Here is a 15,309-nt window from a genome sequence, read left to right on the forward strand (position 1 = left end):
ACAAACACTGCCGGCAAAGGCCCTCCGCGCTACCCTCCCCCTCCGCTAACGGTACTTTGCACGTGGTACACTGTAGCCGGAGGGGAAAATCACTTTCAGACATTATGGCACCACGTATGTGACCTCTCTCACCAATTAAGTATTAAATAGGCGAGAGACCACCCTGCAGCACCGCACCGCAAGGGCTTTAGCAGAAAGAACAGGGACAGTAATAAAGCTGACAGTTTAGAGAAGAAAAGTTACAGGCAGCGCTAGCACAGTCACATACAATGCAGAGAAATAACAATTCCTGCACTAACAGCGCTGATCACTCAACTACACAGACACAGGGCCTGGTAGGACACAGCGCTGCATACACAGACCTGAGCCACAGCGGAGGAGAGGTATGCGGGGGGACCCAGACCACGATGCTTCCTTCCAGACTTCCAGCAGCGTTCACCATGCGTTGCAGAGAAGATGGCCGCCGAGGAGCAGAGAGAAGCTGGCCTGGGGGAGGAGCGCTGACACAGGACCAGTCAGCACAGTGCAGAGAGGGCTGTGTGCAGCGGGGGAGGCGCCGGCTGTGAGACAGGGAAGGCGCGCTCCCCTGGCATGCATTTAACCCCTGGGACGCCGCAGCGCTACCGCTCTGCTGCGGTCCGCTGTCCCAGGGGGTAGTGGAAGCGCAGGTTGGTCGCCTGGCTCCACGCTGCAGCCAGTCCCCAGGGAGCCCCCTGTCTGGGGACTTAGGACCATGTGATCAGCGGGGACCCACCGCGGGACCCCGCTGCTTACCTCTGTCCCCCTTGAATCCGGCCATGGTCCGGAGCATCTGGGGTCACCGCTAGCTGTGACCCCAGACGCCCACCAGCATCCCCGGATCAGTACCGGCGTTCTGGTACCGGCGGGGTGTAGGGAAGACAGCATGGACGTCAGGACTGACTGTCCATGCTGTTCATCCAGATGTGCAGCCACAGCTGCATGAAGAAAAAGCTTCAGGGGCTCTTCTAGCCCCCACTCCAACAGGTGCACCCGACTCCGGCCGGACACCAAACTAAACTGAGGTGCCTTGGCCCGGGGGCGGGGTATAGGAGGGGGACCTAGTGCATCCTGGGAGGCTGAAAGCTTAACTCTTTGGTGCCCTGCGACTGACGTCACACCTATACCCCCAAGGTATCCTGTGGATACCCTATGGACCCTGAAGTAGAAAGAGCAACAGCCTCAGACACAGAAGCTTCAGCCAGAGCAGGGACGTATCTTTAATGGGTGCAGGGTGTGCAGTGCACACAGGCCCCCGGGTCCAGGGGGACCCACACCGCACACCCTGCACCCATATTATCTAAAACTTACCTCTCCGAGGTCCCGTGTCGGGTCTCTCAGTGCTGCTCAAAACGCCAACAAATGGCGGCCGCACCATTTCTCCTGCGATCTGTGCATGCCCAGAGTCTACTGATTCTGTGGTAGCCGGCCAGCCACGTAAGTTGGCAGCTGGCCCCTGGGGTTAGAGGAGGGGGCCCGTGACGGGGGATGTACATGGATCCACTCCTCTCTAAAGATGCCCCTGAGTCGGAGGGAGGAGGACTAAACAACCGGTTCACTGAGCGTTAGGACATATTTGCAAAGGGCATTTGTATGTCTGTTATGTGGTCAGGGCATGATATGAGTAAGGGTGTTTGTGTGTTAAATATTAGAGAGTTAAAGAGGATTATAAGGAGTCACGTGTCTATGGTTGGTTACAGGGAAGTGATTCGAGACCTAATTGGAGAGGAGGTAATAGGTTTAGGAGAAATAGAGTGGATAAGTCATTTTCTAATATTAATACATCGGTGAGTGACTCAGATCAGTCTCAACCTAAATCTTTTTTAGGAGGTTCTATAACCAGGAGCAAACGCAAAAACCTAAAAGGCCAGTCAGAAGGGGCGGTGGGGGAGGTTCCCTAAAATACAAAAATGGGGACAAAGAACAAAAAGAAACAGTAATATTTAATTTATCTTCATACCCATTATCCACTACTGAGACGGCCTTTTTATCTAAAGGTCTTTCTTTTGTCAAGACTTATAAACAACAGGTCTTTGAATTTGAGGTTGAGATAGCTTTATCGCTTTCATCGCTCCGTCAAACTCAAAGACTACTTAAACAGACATACGAATACACCTGTTGATAATAAAGGCTTTAAACCTAAAAGTACATTTCATCCACCTGGAACTAACGCCTCCATTGAGACATTTATTAATCTGGTTAAACGAGATACACTGCCTTTTATTGATAAACAGAAGGTGTCATACACGAATTTGACGAGAAGATTAATTTTGATATAATTATTCGTTCTTCTGATAAAGGTGGATCGATAGTGGTCCTAAATAGATCTGATTACATAGGTGAGATTAAGAGACAATTATCGGATGATTTATGCTATAAAGCACTTAGCTATTATCCCACTTATGTATATAAAAAGGAGATTGATGGTATTAATAATCTTGGCCTCTTGAATGGTTGGATTGATGAGTCTACCGGGCGACTTCTTACACAGACCCACCCGAGAATACCACTTATATATGTCTTGCCTAAAGTACATAAGACTTTGGTGAGGCTGCCTGGTAGACCCATCATCTCATCCTGCGGTTCAACCTCTTTCTCAGTACATCGACTTCTGGTTGCAGCCAGTTGTCCAAAATACCAAATATTGGTCCTGATTCAGAGCCGGACGCTCTGACCAGAGCGCTCGCTCTGAATCAGGGCCCACCTCCATTAATATGGAGCGTCCTCCTGGACGCTCGTATAGCTGTGGGTCACCACCCACAACATATACGAGTGTGCAGGATGATGGTCGCGATGGTCTTGACCATCGCGACCATCGAAACTGCGAGCAAAAGCCTGCGGTTGAGTTTTTCAACCGCAAGGCCAGGAGTGATTTTGGCTCTATCAGAGCCAAAATCACTCCCACTGACATCACTAGTGATGTCAGTGGGGCCGGCTTCAGACGGTAGGCGTTCCCTTGGGAACGCCTACGTCTGGCAGGCACGCCCCCGGCACGCCCACCAAAGGGGGCGTGCTGTCAGTCACCATCGACAGCACGCCCCCTTTGATGAGACACTCCGAGCGAAGGACTTTCCTTCGCTCGTCGTGTCTCGTGCATGCGCACGACGGAGCTCCCTCCGTCGTGCGCATGCGCAATGGGGACCATCGACCCGCTTGCGAGTGGACAGCCGCTCGCGAGTGGGTCTGAATGAGGGCCATTATCTTAAAGACACGACTGACTTCCTTAATAAATTGGACAAGCTAGGTCCTCTACCTAAGGGTAGCCTATTGATTACCCTGGACATAAACAAATCTATACACCAGTATTGACCATGTTGATGGTGTTGAATCTGTCAGGAGTTTAATCTCCGACAGTCCACACTACATGGGTCCTTGTGTTGAGCTTTTGTTATTACTAATGGATATAGTTTTGCGTCAAAATTATTTTTTGTTTGAAAATTATTTTTACTTACAACTTAGAGCGACTGCGATGGGGTCTAATATGGCCCCATCGTATGCCAATTTGTATATGCATATGTATGAAAATCAACACATTATGTCGCACCCCATTTTTTCAGAATTTATTTTCTTTTATGTACGATACACAGATGACCTGTTTGTAGTGTGGACTGGAGGAGCTGAACTCCTGACTCAATTCATAGATGCTCTCAAATGTTTGGACACCGAGATCAAGTTCACATCGGCATTTAGTAGTATTACTATTTATTATCTTGATGTTTGTGTGTCTAATTGTGATGGTATATTGTTTACCAAAATTTATCGAAAGGAAACTGATAAAAACACGCTTCTTATGGCTGACAGTTTCTATCCAGCACCTTTGAAGAAAGGGCTTCCATTCTCACAGTTGTTGCGAGTAGTGCGCATAACCTCTGTGAGCGATGATTTACTTATAGCATTGCGGGAGATGGGACGGATATTTATCGATACAGGCTGCTCAAATGTGGAAATCGATAAGGCTATCTCTAGGTGTCCGAATATTAATCATGAAGACACACTAGTTACTAAACAACCAAAATCGGAAATGAATCTAATGATTTTTTCTTCGTCGTATTCAATTGCCTCTAGGCATATTCAAGATACGATCCTACGTCATTGGCACATATATCCAACACCATCTTGACTGCAATAGTTGGTTTGCAATATATCTGATTAGGTATCCCTGCAACTTTTTCTACATGGGGAAGACTATTCGTGCACTAAAGGAGAGGTTCGCTCTACACTGGTCCTAGCACTAATTACAGTGGATCTCAACACACCAGCAGTGGCGAGACATTTTGCCACACTTAGACACTCACTGAGGGACTTTAAATGCATGCCAATTGCTCACATCCCCCCTCTGAGACATGGGGGTGATAGGATTAGGGCATTATTACAAAAGGAATGTTATTGGATTGACCGCTCAAACACTGTTGTACCCAACGGGCTTTATGAGGGACAATATTTGAATTGCTTTCTATAAAATGGCCCATGCAGTTAGGTATTGTTCTAGAGTGTTTTCAGATTCTTATTGATCACTATCTTTATATGCTTGTATCTTTTACCTTATTTGAATGTTGTTAACCTGTATAACATCCTGTTTTACTGCATCCATGTTTTATGTTGTCTATATGTTTGTATGTTGTAGTATAATGTTTATATCATGGAATCACTTATATCTACCTACTGACAAACTCACTGGGCGATGTTAATTACATCTATTATTATATTTAACAGTCATATATATGTGGCTGCGATTCCTGCCTACACACTTTAGTATAGCATTTTGTTTAAGGGACTGATCGGATGCTTAACAACGCTGGTTGCTTTGTATGATGATTCCGTTGCTAAGACACCCATGAGGTCACTTCCGTTTACGACGTCTGTTGTTCCGGTTGTTGACACGCGGCTGGATGCACGTGTTTGGTGTGTATTGAGGGGTACTTCCAGGTAGTATGGAGATAGCAGCTGGTGCGCGCCTCTATACAGGGGAGTGAGATTGTCAATTATGATGTTGGGTATGTATGCTGCCATGGTATACAGTTATGGTGTCCTTAATGAAGGCGCTTGTTGCGCCGAAACAGCTGTCGGACGGACAACTGACCATGTTTCCACACATTATAATGGCTTTGGCAAGTGTATCTGACCACCCTGGCTTATTTTAGTATGGTACCTACCGTCATTACCACTATGTGCTATTGTGGTGAACATAATCATGTATATTGCTGATGCTGATTCTATTAATACACTTTTTTGTATTTGCAATTAAATGGATGTACTGGCTCCTTTTTTACTGGTACTTAGCATTTATGTGCCAAGTACCCTGGGTTCTGGACTATGTTTGCGGAGTGCGACTGGGACTTGCAGTGTGTAATATATATATATATATTTTTTTTTTTTTCAGAAGGGGAGGGACAGTAGCTATGCCCATCATGGTGCTAGCCAAACTCCTTGCACGGACCACTTCCCACAGCACTGGTCTTTACCTCCCCCCTCACATCATAAGTCATACCCCCTGAGACGGCATACAATAGGCCCTTCACAAATTTCAGATCCAGGGCCATGTGGGCCTTAATCTGGCCCTGCTTATACCCACCCCCCCCAAAAAAAAAAAAAAAAAAAGAAAATTCTTCATATGCTGTTTAAACATCTCCATAACACCAATACTGACATTGCAAGAGGACAGGACTTATTCCCACACTTTGGCTGATCACGCAAAGTGACTGTAGTTGTGTCAGCTGCAGTAGTCTGTTTATACTAACTTTATTCTAATGCAAGTATCCATCCAAGTGATGTGGGGAATCGTGTGTGTACAAGTGGAAGCCAGTGTCGCCCAAAGATTTTACACTGACCATCACAATCATCACCACGATCCCTCAGAAACGGTCTTCTCTTCCGTATGCGTAAAATGCATTCCGTAAAATGCGTAGGGGTCCCCCTATATTTAAAACCAGCACCGGATCCAAACAGACCAGGGTAAAAAGGTAAAAAGCCAAGGGGGAGTGAATACTTTTGCAAGGCACTGAGGTATGTAATAAAGTTGTACTATTTACAATGTGTGTGTTTTTTTTAACCATTTATTTTACAGTGGGTGTATGGGTGCCGGCCGCCTGCTGGCACTTGTAGTTCCACAAGTGCCGAAGGGCAGGCATGCTGGCACCTGTAGTTCTACTGTAAAATACAATTGTTTACAACTACACTATTATTGCCCCCGTAGCCACTGCTCCAGGTGTGCGGGGAAGAGCCCCGGGCTTCAGACCAAGCCTTGGGTGCTCGGGAGACGGGGGACACTTTTTTGGGGGGTCCCCACCTCCCCTGAGATCCCCGCCTTGGCCTGACCGGCTTGGGGTGCGAATGCTTTGGCCATGGAGACCCGGTAATAGGGTCTCCTGGCTATGGCATTACACCCCGGTCGGTTTGGGTCCAGTGCTGGTTTTAGGGGGACTCCTATGCATTTTTTTCTTCCTATATTTAAAACCAGGACTAGCCCTGCAGCCAAGTGCTGGTTCTTAAATAACGGTGGAACCTACCACGTTTTGTTCCCCGTGATTTTCGTAACCAGGACTGGCTGACCGGTCCGGAGCTGGTTATGCTTTTTTTTTGGGGGGGGGGGGGGGGGGGGGTGCCACGTCAATTTTTTTCATAAAAATGAAATCTTAAAACAGACTTTTCATTATTAAACATACACAAATCACAGTGATTTGTGTATGTTTGATGGAATCTCGCAGCTCAAGAGTTGCTGCATTTGAAACTTCTATTGACTTCCCAATTTGGCTGTAAAAACATCCGAATATAGCGAAACAAATAAAGGTAAATTCCCAATTTAGGCTGAAATGAATGAAAAATACTTCCGATTTCAGCCGATGCTGAATTCATTTCTAGTGATTAAAACGGCCGCTTTTGCGGTATTAACACACACGATTTCACCCCCAAAAGATAAAAAAAATCACCCGAGTTTAATGATAGTAAATTCCCGATAAGCAAAAAAGTGATATTTTCACTAGAGATAGCAATCTCGGACTAAAATTAATCTTAGTAAATTTACCCCAAAATGTCATATACCGTACTTTACATCTGGTTGTAAGGCAAATAATATGAAACACATTAAATGGATTCATAATAGTAAATATAAAATATGCTCCTAGCCAGCATTAGTAAAAAATTATCTTTGGGTTGAAAATCTTTAATTGTCAGTGTCTGTTTTTCAAATACCTTAAAATTATGATAAACCCAAAGCAGGACATTATCTACTCTATTATACTGTATTCAAGTGGCTGTATAACCAGATATTGGATACTAAACACCCTTAGAACACTACAAAAATAAAAATATTGGCAGTGTTATTTTCAAGAAACAATATGTGCAGTGATAGAAAAAAGCATCACAAACGCTTAATTACCTATACAAAGCATAATGGCATAATCAAGTAATTTTATAGTATATATATAAGTTATGTACATAACACTGTGCAGAATTGGCTATTACAAGTAGCAGATTTTTATATGCTGATTAAATCAGAAATTGTTGCTTCATGGGAACATGTTGTTTATCTCTGCACAATCATTAATGAAATTGGGGGGGGGGGATGAGGGGTTTGCATCTTACCTTTTCCATTTACTGCTAATGGCGATGTTGCGGTAATGGTCAATGGCAGCTGAATCTGAGGGACCAGCGAAGGTGGTCTTGGTCTGCTTCCCATTCGAGCCCTTTCTGCACCAGGTCCCAGTAAAGCACCAACTGGTTTTTCAGCAGTCACCTCAGGTGCAACAGAATCCTGCTCCTGTTCCATATGATTTAATTTGTCACCAGTTTCATTCTGAAATCCATCTACTGAACTCCTGTTTTTCATCGGACTTTTAGGTACAAGTATTTTAATACCCGATCTAGAAAGGTCCATATTTTTCCTGACTGGAATTAATTGGGAAGGACTTTTGCGCAATTTTGGACTAGCAGAAAGTGGTATAGTTTTTGATTCATTGTCCTTATGAAGAGTCAACGATTTTGGAGAGATTCTTGAAAAAGAACTATTGGTTGACCTGGAGATTTGTTTTCTGGCATTATTGGGAGATGTCCTATTTGCTTTTGCTATTGTGTTGTTGTCTTTTGGCTTTTCATTGTGTCTTCTGTTGAATTCATGAATATATTCTTCACAGTTTACTAAGTGTTGTTCTGGTTCCCAGGTATCATCACCACTGTCATATCCTTTCCAATGCACCAAATATTCAGTTTTACCTTTTTTATTTTTCCGTTTGTCGACAATTCTTTCTACCTGGAAAGGGAAACATTTTTAACAAATTTAATACACACTTACAAAAATGCATGATCATAATAAGGATGCCCCTCATGTTACCAGCAATACAACCATTTATATAGATGCTTACCTGCCCAAAAGGTTTATTTTGCAGGGTGTATATTAATAGATACTACCAAGCTAATGCCCCTATGACAGATGAGTGTTGTTGAATTGAAAAGGGAAAAGGATGGTTTGAACCATAAAGTTCCCAATTTGACTTAGGAGGGTGGCGCAAATTTAAAATGTGAGGGTAGATTTATAGTTGGGAGGGTGGTGGATCTTGGCTTAACTCAAATTGTAACGTAAAAATAAAAGCAAGCAGTATTGTCCCTACACACAAGACAAAAAATTAATTTGCAACCCTTGCATCACAGCATGGATTTTTCTAGTTGCAAATTTACAGCCTTTAGATGAATTTACAACTGCTATGAGGTGCTACATTAAATTAGTGCCTATGTACAGTTCACTTGATGTCAAAGTCTAAAAGTCAGTGTAACATTTATATATACTGTATATTGCAACACAAGCACTGGGAAATTATTAAAGGGAGATATATATGCCCCAGATACCTAGCTTCTGTCTTGCAGACAGCTAATTAGCAATGTTGATTGCAAGACCAGAGAGAGGCTGATTAATGGGTGGGTCAGTTTTAATAGTCAGTCTCTCACTGCTTGGGGAGCAGGTTGAGGCTGGCAGAAAGAGAGAGACCATTGTTTTTAATCGTAAAAACTGTGTTTGGTGAGTAGGACATAAGATGGTATACTTAAAGGCAGATTTAATCCATTTTGGTCTATCTTATATCATTCTAAAGCGATGTTGTGTTTCTGGGGTTAAATCACACATTTACTAACACTTAAAAAACTAAATCACAAATTGTCTGTTAGTAAATGTAAGATCAGTCCCTGAAACACAACATTTAAATGGAGCTTTAGTAAATTTAGCACTATGTCCTTCCACTTTGAGATAGGGAATTGTATATTAGTTACATCCAGACAGGTAACGATCTATTTTTAGGTTTTGTTTATTTTGTGCTCTCAAATAAAACTAGCTGTGGCTACTTGTACCAAGGCCCTGGATTGGTGTGCTACTAATTGGCTGCTGCATAAAAAGTGTTGCTGTTTACCCCAGGAGATGGCACCCCTATCCTGATATTGTGACACATGGTGGAGAATACGGGCATTGCACTTAAATTGCAGCCATAAAAAGCTATGTGTTTGTTTGGGGGGAAAAGAATGGCAAATGGTGAACTTCTTGGTGGTGTTGTCATCAGAAGCTTAGGGAAGCCAGATTCAGCTTCCCACCTACACCAAGTTAAGGCGCTGCTACACAGGCTCAGCAGGAAGCTATCGGGTGCAGAAATTGGCTATTAAGGAAGCCCAGCGGCAACACCAATTAGATATTAAGGAGCTCCAGAGACACAGCAATTGGCCATCACTGAACTCCACAGTACCCAGAACGCAAAGCCTTCAAAGCAGTGGTGCAGCATTTACAGTAAAAGCCCTGTTTGATAATACTTCCACGGATGTCACAACTAGCTCTTGAACCATACGGGCTACTTATTTTCTACAAAAGATGACCAAGAGTGATGATGTGAGAAGCCTATTTAACAACTTTACAAAGAAGTGCTAAGAAGAAAAGTTGGCCTAAAGGTGGGTGGGAATGTTTGCCTTTTGTGATTTTCTTATCAGGGAAATCACAAAAAGGCATATTTTGACTTAAGCCTTACTGAAGCAGAGGACTATGACAAACTAAAAACTGAACTTTTAAACTTGTTTGGGTGTCACAATGTCTGTTCAAGCAAGAGTTCATCGCTGAGGATACCATGTGGATAAAGCTCCTTGCTCTCAAATGGATGAGCTCATGATCTCACGAAGAAGTAGCTACAGCCAGAGACTGTAACAGGGCCACAGATTGTAGATATTGGTCCATAGTGACCCTTTTCACAGTCCCTGGCTGCAGTTCTACACAAGTTGGAGAGCCACAGAGACCCTAAAACAGCATTTTGTGGAAATGATGGAGAGGTATGTGGTGGCCAAGGTAATGTTGAGTGTACCCAAACAGATCCTAATTCTGCAACAGTGATCTCCAGTGACTTTTGGTAAGACTGTTCAATGGGAAAATGGTGCTGGATGGTGGAATGAACTTACACATCCAGAGACTGTAGGCTTGGAACCTAGACATTGGACAGTTAAACCAAGAAGGTACCTGCCCTGTATAAGACTTGAAAAAAATATGACTAGATGTTTTAGATGTGGAGGCGTGGGCCATGTTGCTGCAAATTGGCCATTTATATCTCAGCCTATGCAATTTAATAGTGCTTATGTAAATCATAGAGTATCTTTCTTTGCTCAGCTAGCCTGTACTGTAGACCAACAGACTAAGGGCCTGATTCAGCAGTGCACGCAAGAGGCATTTAAGGGGCATTGCACTGTTGGGGGAGGCCGGCGTTCCCTGAAACGGGGCGTGTCCGTCCCGTTTTCCAGGACTGACCAGCCCAGGGACTGCGTGGACATATACAGTCTGCTGTGCTCGCAAGCCAGCCAGCCTGAGTAAGCTGAGGCTTACTCAGCTGGCCGGTGCCGTCCACCATTGACCACCGATGGTGAGCCCAGCCTGCGACCTTCCCCGCAGTGCTGGGATCGCAAATGCAGCAGGGTGTGTCAAACATCTCCTGCTGCATTTGCATTATTGCAAGGATCGCAATTGCAAAGCTGCCTGCGTGCACCTTTGCAACTGCAATCCTTGCTGAATCAGGCCCTGAGACAGATGAACAAATGTGTAAAATGACTGTAGAAAACAAAAGGGTAGAGGCTCTTTTACATTCTGGTAGCCTGCTTACTCTTGTAAAAGCAGAGTAGGTGAGCCCTTAAAATATCAGGAGAAAACAGTTGGTGTTACTGGTTTACATAGGGATACTCTGGATTATGATACTGCTGACATGAACATAGACAAACAGTGTAGTCACTGTGGGATTAGTTCATTATTTGATATTAGATGCTATGGGGCATATCCAATTGGCTGGAAGGTATTGCCCACAAAAAATTACACGGAACTCGTGACCAATTTTGAATTACCGCTGCTATGCTCGCTCCTGATACCCACGGTAAAAAAAGGAGCAATATTTTTTTTTTAAAATATACCCACATGGAAATTTGAATAAAAATGAGGAAATCAGCCTGTTCTCCCAAAAAAGTAAAGATTACAAAAACAAACTTTTTTTACGTTTCATTTTGTACAAATTAAAAAAAAAAAAAAAAAAAAAAAAAAAAAAGGTCATTTTGGGGTCATTTTAGGTAAATAATTAAAAAATATATATATTATAAAGAAACTTTTTTTGTTTAGATTCAAACAATTTGAAAAATGCAGTGATAGAGCACTTGGAAAAGGCCAAATAAAGGGTGTACAATTGTAATGCTCAATTACGCACCTTTCCTTATTTTGGTTCCCACAGTATATTCTTGGCCAAGTAGCAAGGACCATTTGAAATCATATAAAACCTTGGAAGTATAGAGTAGCTATGTGAGATACCCCAGTCCCTCCAGTAACCACAGTACCTTTAGTTCCTAAAGTAGCAATAGTCGAAACCCTCTTAACTATTCAACAGCATGAGGTTAAAGCATTTCTCGTAAAGAAACAGAGATTTGTTTTCTGACATAACTGGTAAAACAGTCATTAAACATAACATAATCACTGTACCAAGGGACAAGGTTAGCCTAGCCCTATCAAATGTTAGTAGCCTAATGGCAATCAGTGTCTAAAGAAATGAAAAAATATGTACGTCAGGTAAAACTGAAGAGTCACATAGTGAGTGGTCAAGTCCCGTTGTACTCATTCCAAAACCCAACGGGGGCTTACACTTCTGCAATGATTTCTGTCAATTGAATAGTGTGTCTAAGTTTGATACCTACACAATGCCTCGTGTTACTTAACTAATTGAAAGGCTGGTAATGGCACAGTACTTAACCACTCTAGACTTAACCAAAGGGTACTGACAAGTGCCGTTGACAGATAATGCAAGCGAAAGCTTTATCTGCACTAGAGGGTCTGTTCCAATACAAGATGATGCCATTTGGATTACATGGGGCACCCACCACCTTTATGTGGATGATGGATAACATTCTTAGGCCCCATAGACAGTACACTGTTGCTTATATGATATAGTCATCTACAGTCCTGATTGGCAGTCTCACTTGCCCAAGGTACAAACAGTGGTTCGTGAGGCAGGATTGACAGCCAAGCAAATAAAGTGTTGCTCAGTAATGGAAGAGGTGAAGTATCTTGGTTACACCATAGGCTGAGGTTTTATAAAACCCCCAACTTAATAAAATTAAGGAAATACAGAACTTTCCTAGAAATCACAAGTTATTTTAGAAGATTTATACCCAATTTTGCCTTCATTGCTGTCCCACTGAATGACCTTACCAAGGGAAAACAGTCAGTTATGGTCAAGTAGAATCCTGAGGCAGAAAAGGCTTTTCAGGCGTTGAAGGTAGTGTAGACGTACAAAACTGGTTTTGACGATACCTGACCTTAAAAATAAAACTGTGGTGCCAACATCAGCATCCTCTTTTTTAAGTAGAAATCTGAATATACTGTAAATGAGAGAAATTATGACATTGTTTAAAAACACATTGCCAATTAATTGGGCATTAGAAACACTAAACTAAGGTACTATCTTTTGGGGAAAAAATGTAGATTAATTACGGATCATGCTCCGTTGACGTTTATGTCTTAGAATAAAGAAAGCAATGGGAGAACAACAAGATGGTTCCTGGCATTGCAAACTTTTACATTCTTAGCAGAACATAGGCCAGGTAGCCACTTGGCCAATGCAGATAGTTAGTCCCATATCTTAAGTTTATGGTCTACAGGTGTTCCGTCCTATAGGTTGAAAAAGGAGGGGGGATATGACAAAAGTACTGGGAAAGATATATATTCCCCTGGTTCATAGCTCCTGGTTGATAGACAGTTAATTAGAAATCTTAATTGCCAGACCACCTGTCAGGGGCCAATATTAGGTGTGTCTGTTTCAATATAGTCTGTCTCTCACTGCCTTGGGAGCAGGTTGATGCTGGCAGAGAAAGAGAGACCATTGCTTGTGCTTGTAAGTGCTGTGCCAAATGCTGTTGTGACGATTTGGACACTAGGTCCCTCCACCTTCGAGAGGGAATTGTATGTTAGCTAAGCTGGGTACACACTGGGAAATATATTGCGATGGTGGCGGCTGGTGTATACCCCCGATATGTCTGTTAACAACGTCATTCACAGAAATATTGCAGAGATATCGGTGCATCTGGCTGTGTGTACGGGTGGTCTGCCGACCACTAATACACTTGGTGCAGGGATGCGGCTGTGATTCATCTCAACTGGGCGGGTTTAATTCAAATTCAATGTTTGAGCTTTGGGTGCCCATGATCCTGTCACTGGTTCCCAGTTGTCCTTTCTTGGACCATTTTTGGTAGGTAATAACAGTGCATACCAGAAACACCCCACAATACCTGCTATTTTGGAGATGCTTTGAGCCTCTGACCCTGTTGTCTAGCCATCACAATTTGGTCGTTGTCAAAGCTGCTCAGATCCTTATGCTTGCCTATTTTTCCTGCTTCCAGCAGATCAAGCTCTAGAACTGACTGTTCACTTGCTGACGAATATATCCTACCCTTTGTCAGATGCCATTACAACAAGATAACGAATGTTATTTACTTTACCTGTCAGTGGTTTTAATGTTATGGCTGATGGGTGTATATCTTAAGGTGTGAACAACTCAAAATACAAATATACACAGTCGAGTCACATTATTGTGACCACCAGCAAATAGCCAGAGTAACCACCATGTGCAGCACGGACAGCTGCTAGACGGGCTGGGAGTGACTCAATAAGGTGCAGGTAGGTTGGCACATGTATCTAGAGCCATGTTGACTGCAGTGCATCCCACAGCTGTCGACATTTATAGCCGTGTGACATGTTGCATTGTCTTGCTGGAAGATCCCATCCGCCTCAGGAAGAAAGACAATCAGCATGTACTGGTGTGCGTGCTCTGCAAGGATGGATTCATAACCAAATCGGTTGAGGGTGCCTTCCACATGGATGAGTGGGCCCTGAGAATGCCAAGAAAACATTCCCCAGACCATAACGCTGCCACCACCAGCTTGTGTTCTTTCAGCAATGGTTGAAGGTTGTTTGTTATCTGATGTTTCTCGTCTGACACGCCAATGTCCAACTGTTTGATGAAGCAGAAAACGTGACTCATCGGAGAAGGCAACCCTTCGCCAAGCAGCTGAGATCCAATTCCGATACAGGTCTGAAAATGTAAGCCTTTTCCGTGGATGCACCTTCGTTAGCATAGGTGCAGTGACCATTAGTTTGCTTCGGAGCCCCATACGCAGCAGGGTTCGCTGAACTGTTGTTTTAGACACATCTGGTGGCCCCCAGGTCCATTTTGATAGTGAGCTGCTCCACTGTAGCGTGTCAGTCAGCCCTCATGCACCTTCGTAGCCGATGTTAACCTCTCACATCAGTGGCATGTGGTGTACCACAGTTTCCACGTCGGTTATACACAATGGTGCCATTTATTCAGTCATGATACACCTTCACTACAGCAAACAGTTCACAAACTGCGCTGTTTCAATCCTGCCAACCTTGGCCCGAAAGCCAATAATCATCCCTTTTTGCAACTCTGATAAATCGCCCCTTTTACCCATGACAGCAACGAGTGATATGCGTGAAAACGGCCTATCGCACACCTTATACACCCACCAAGCCAGTGCACGGCATGTGATGTACTTCATGAGCTATGCGCTGTCAACGTCAAATGTAGGAGCTGGTAATAATAATGTGACTCGACTGTGTAGAAATTAAAAGGTGCAGAAATATCTCTGTTCATATGCAAACTGTGCAACTTTACTTTCAAATTTTAATCAAGTTCTTTGGGTTCATTATTCCTGTTTATTGACAACCCCCCTTACTATAAGTGTATATGGCTCCCATTCAGACTGTCCACATCTCTAAAAACCTTTTACAAA

The 15,309-nt window shown here is 43.4% G+C and overlaps 1 protein-coding gene across 1 annotated transcript in view; it reads right to left on the reverse strand.

The window, feature by feature from the left end:
* Window positions 1-15,309, reverse strand: part of CDYL (chromodomain Y like) — a 164,034-nt gene that overhangs the window by 77,326 nt on the left and 71,399 nt on the right. Inside the window, exon 2 of the mRNA XM_088471788.1 lies at window positions 7,600-8,263. Within this exon, the coding sequence (XP_088327914.1) occupies window positions 7,600-8,263 (664 nt within the window). The remainder of the gene's footprint in view (window positions 1-7,599; window positions 8,264-15,309) is intronic.

The sequence above is a fragment of the Taudactylus pleione genome, unplaced genomic scaffold (genome assembly GCF_031769625.1).
Source record: "Taudactylus pleione unplaced genomic scaffold, aTauple2 ptg000116l, whole genome shotgun sequence".
NCBI classification, from domain to species: domain Eukaryota; kingdom Metazoa; phylum Chordata; class Amphibia; order Anura; family Myobatrachidae; genus Taudactylus; species Taudactylus pleione.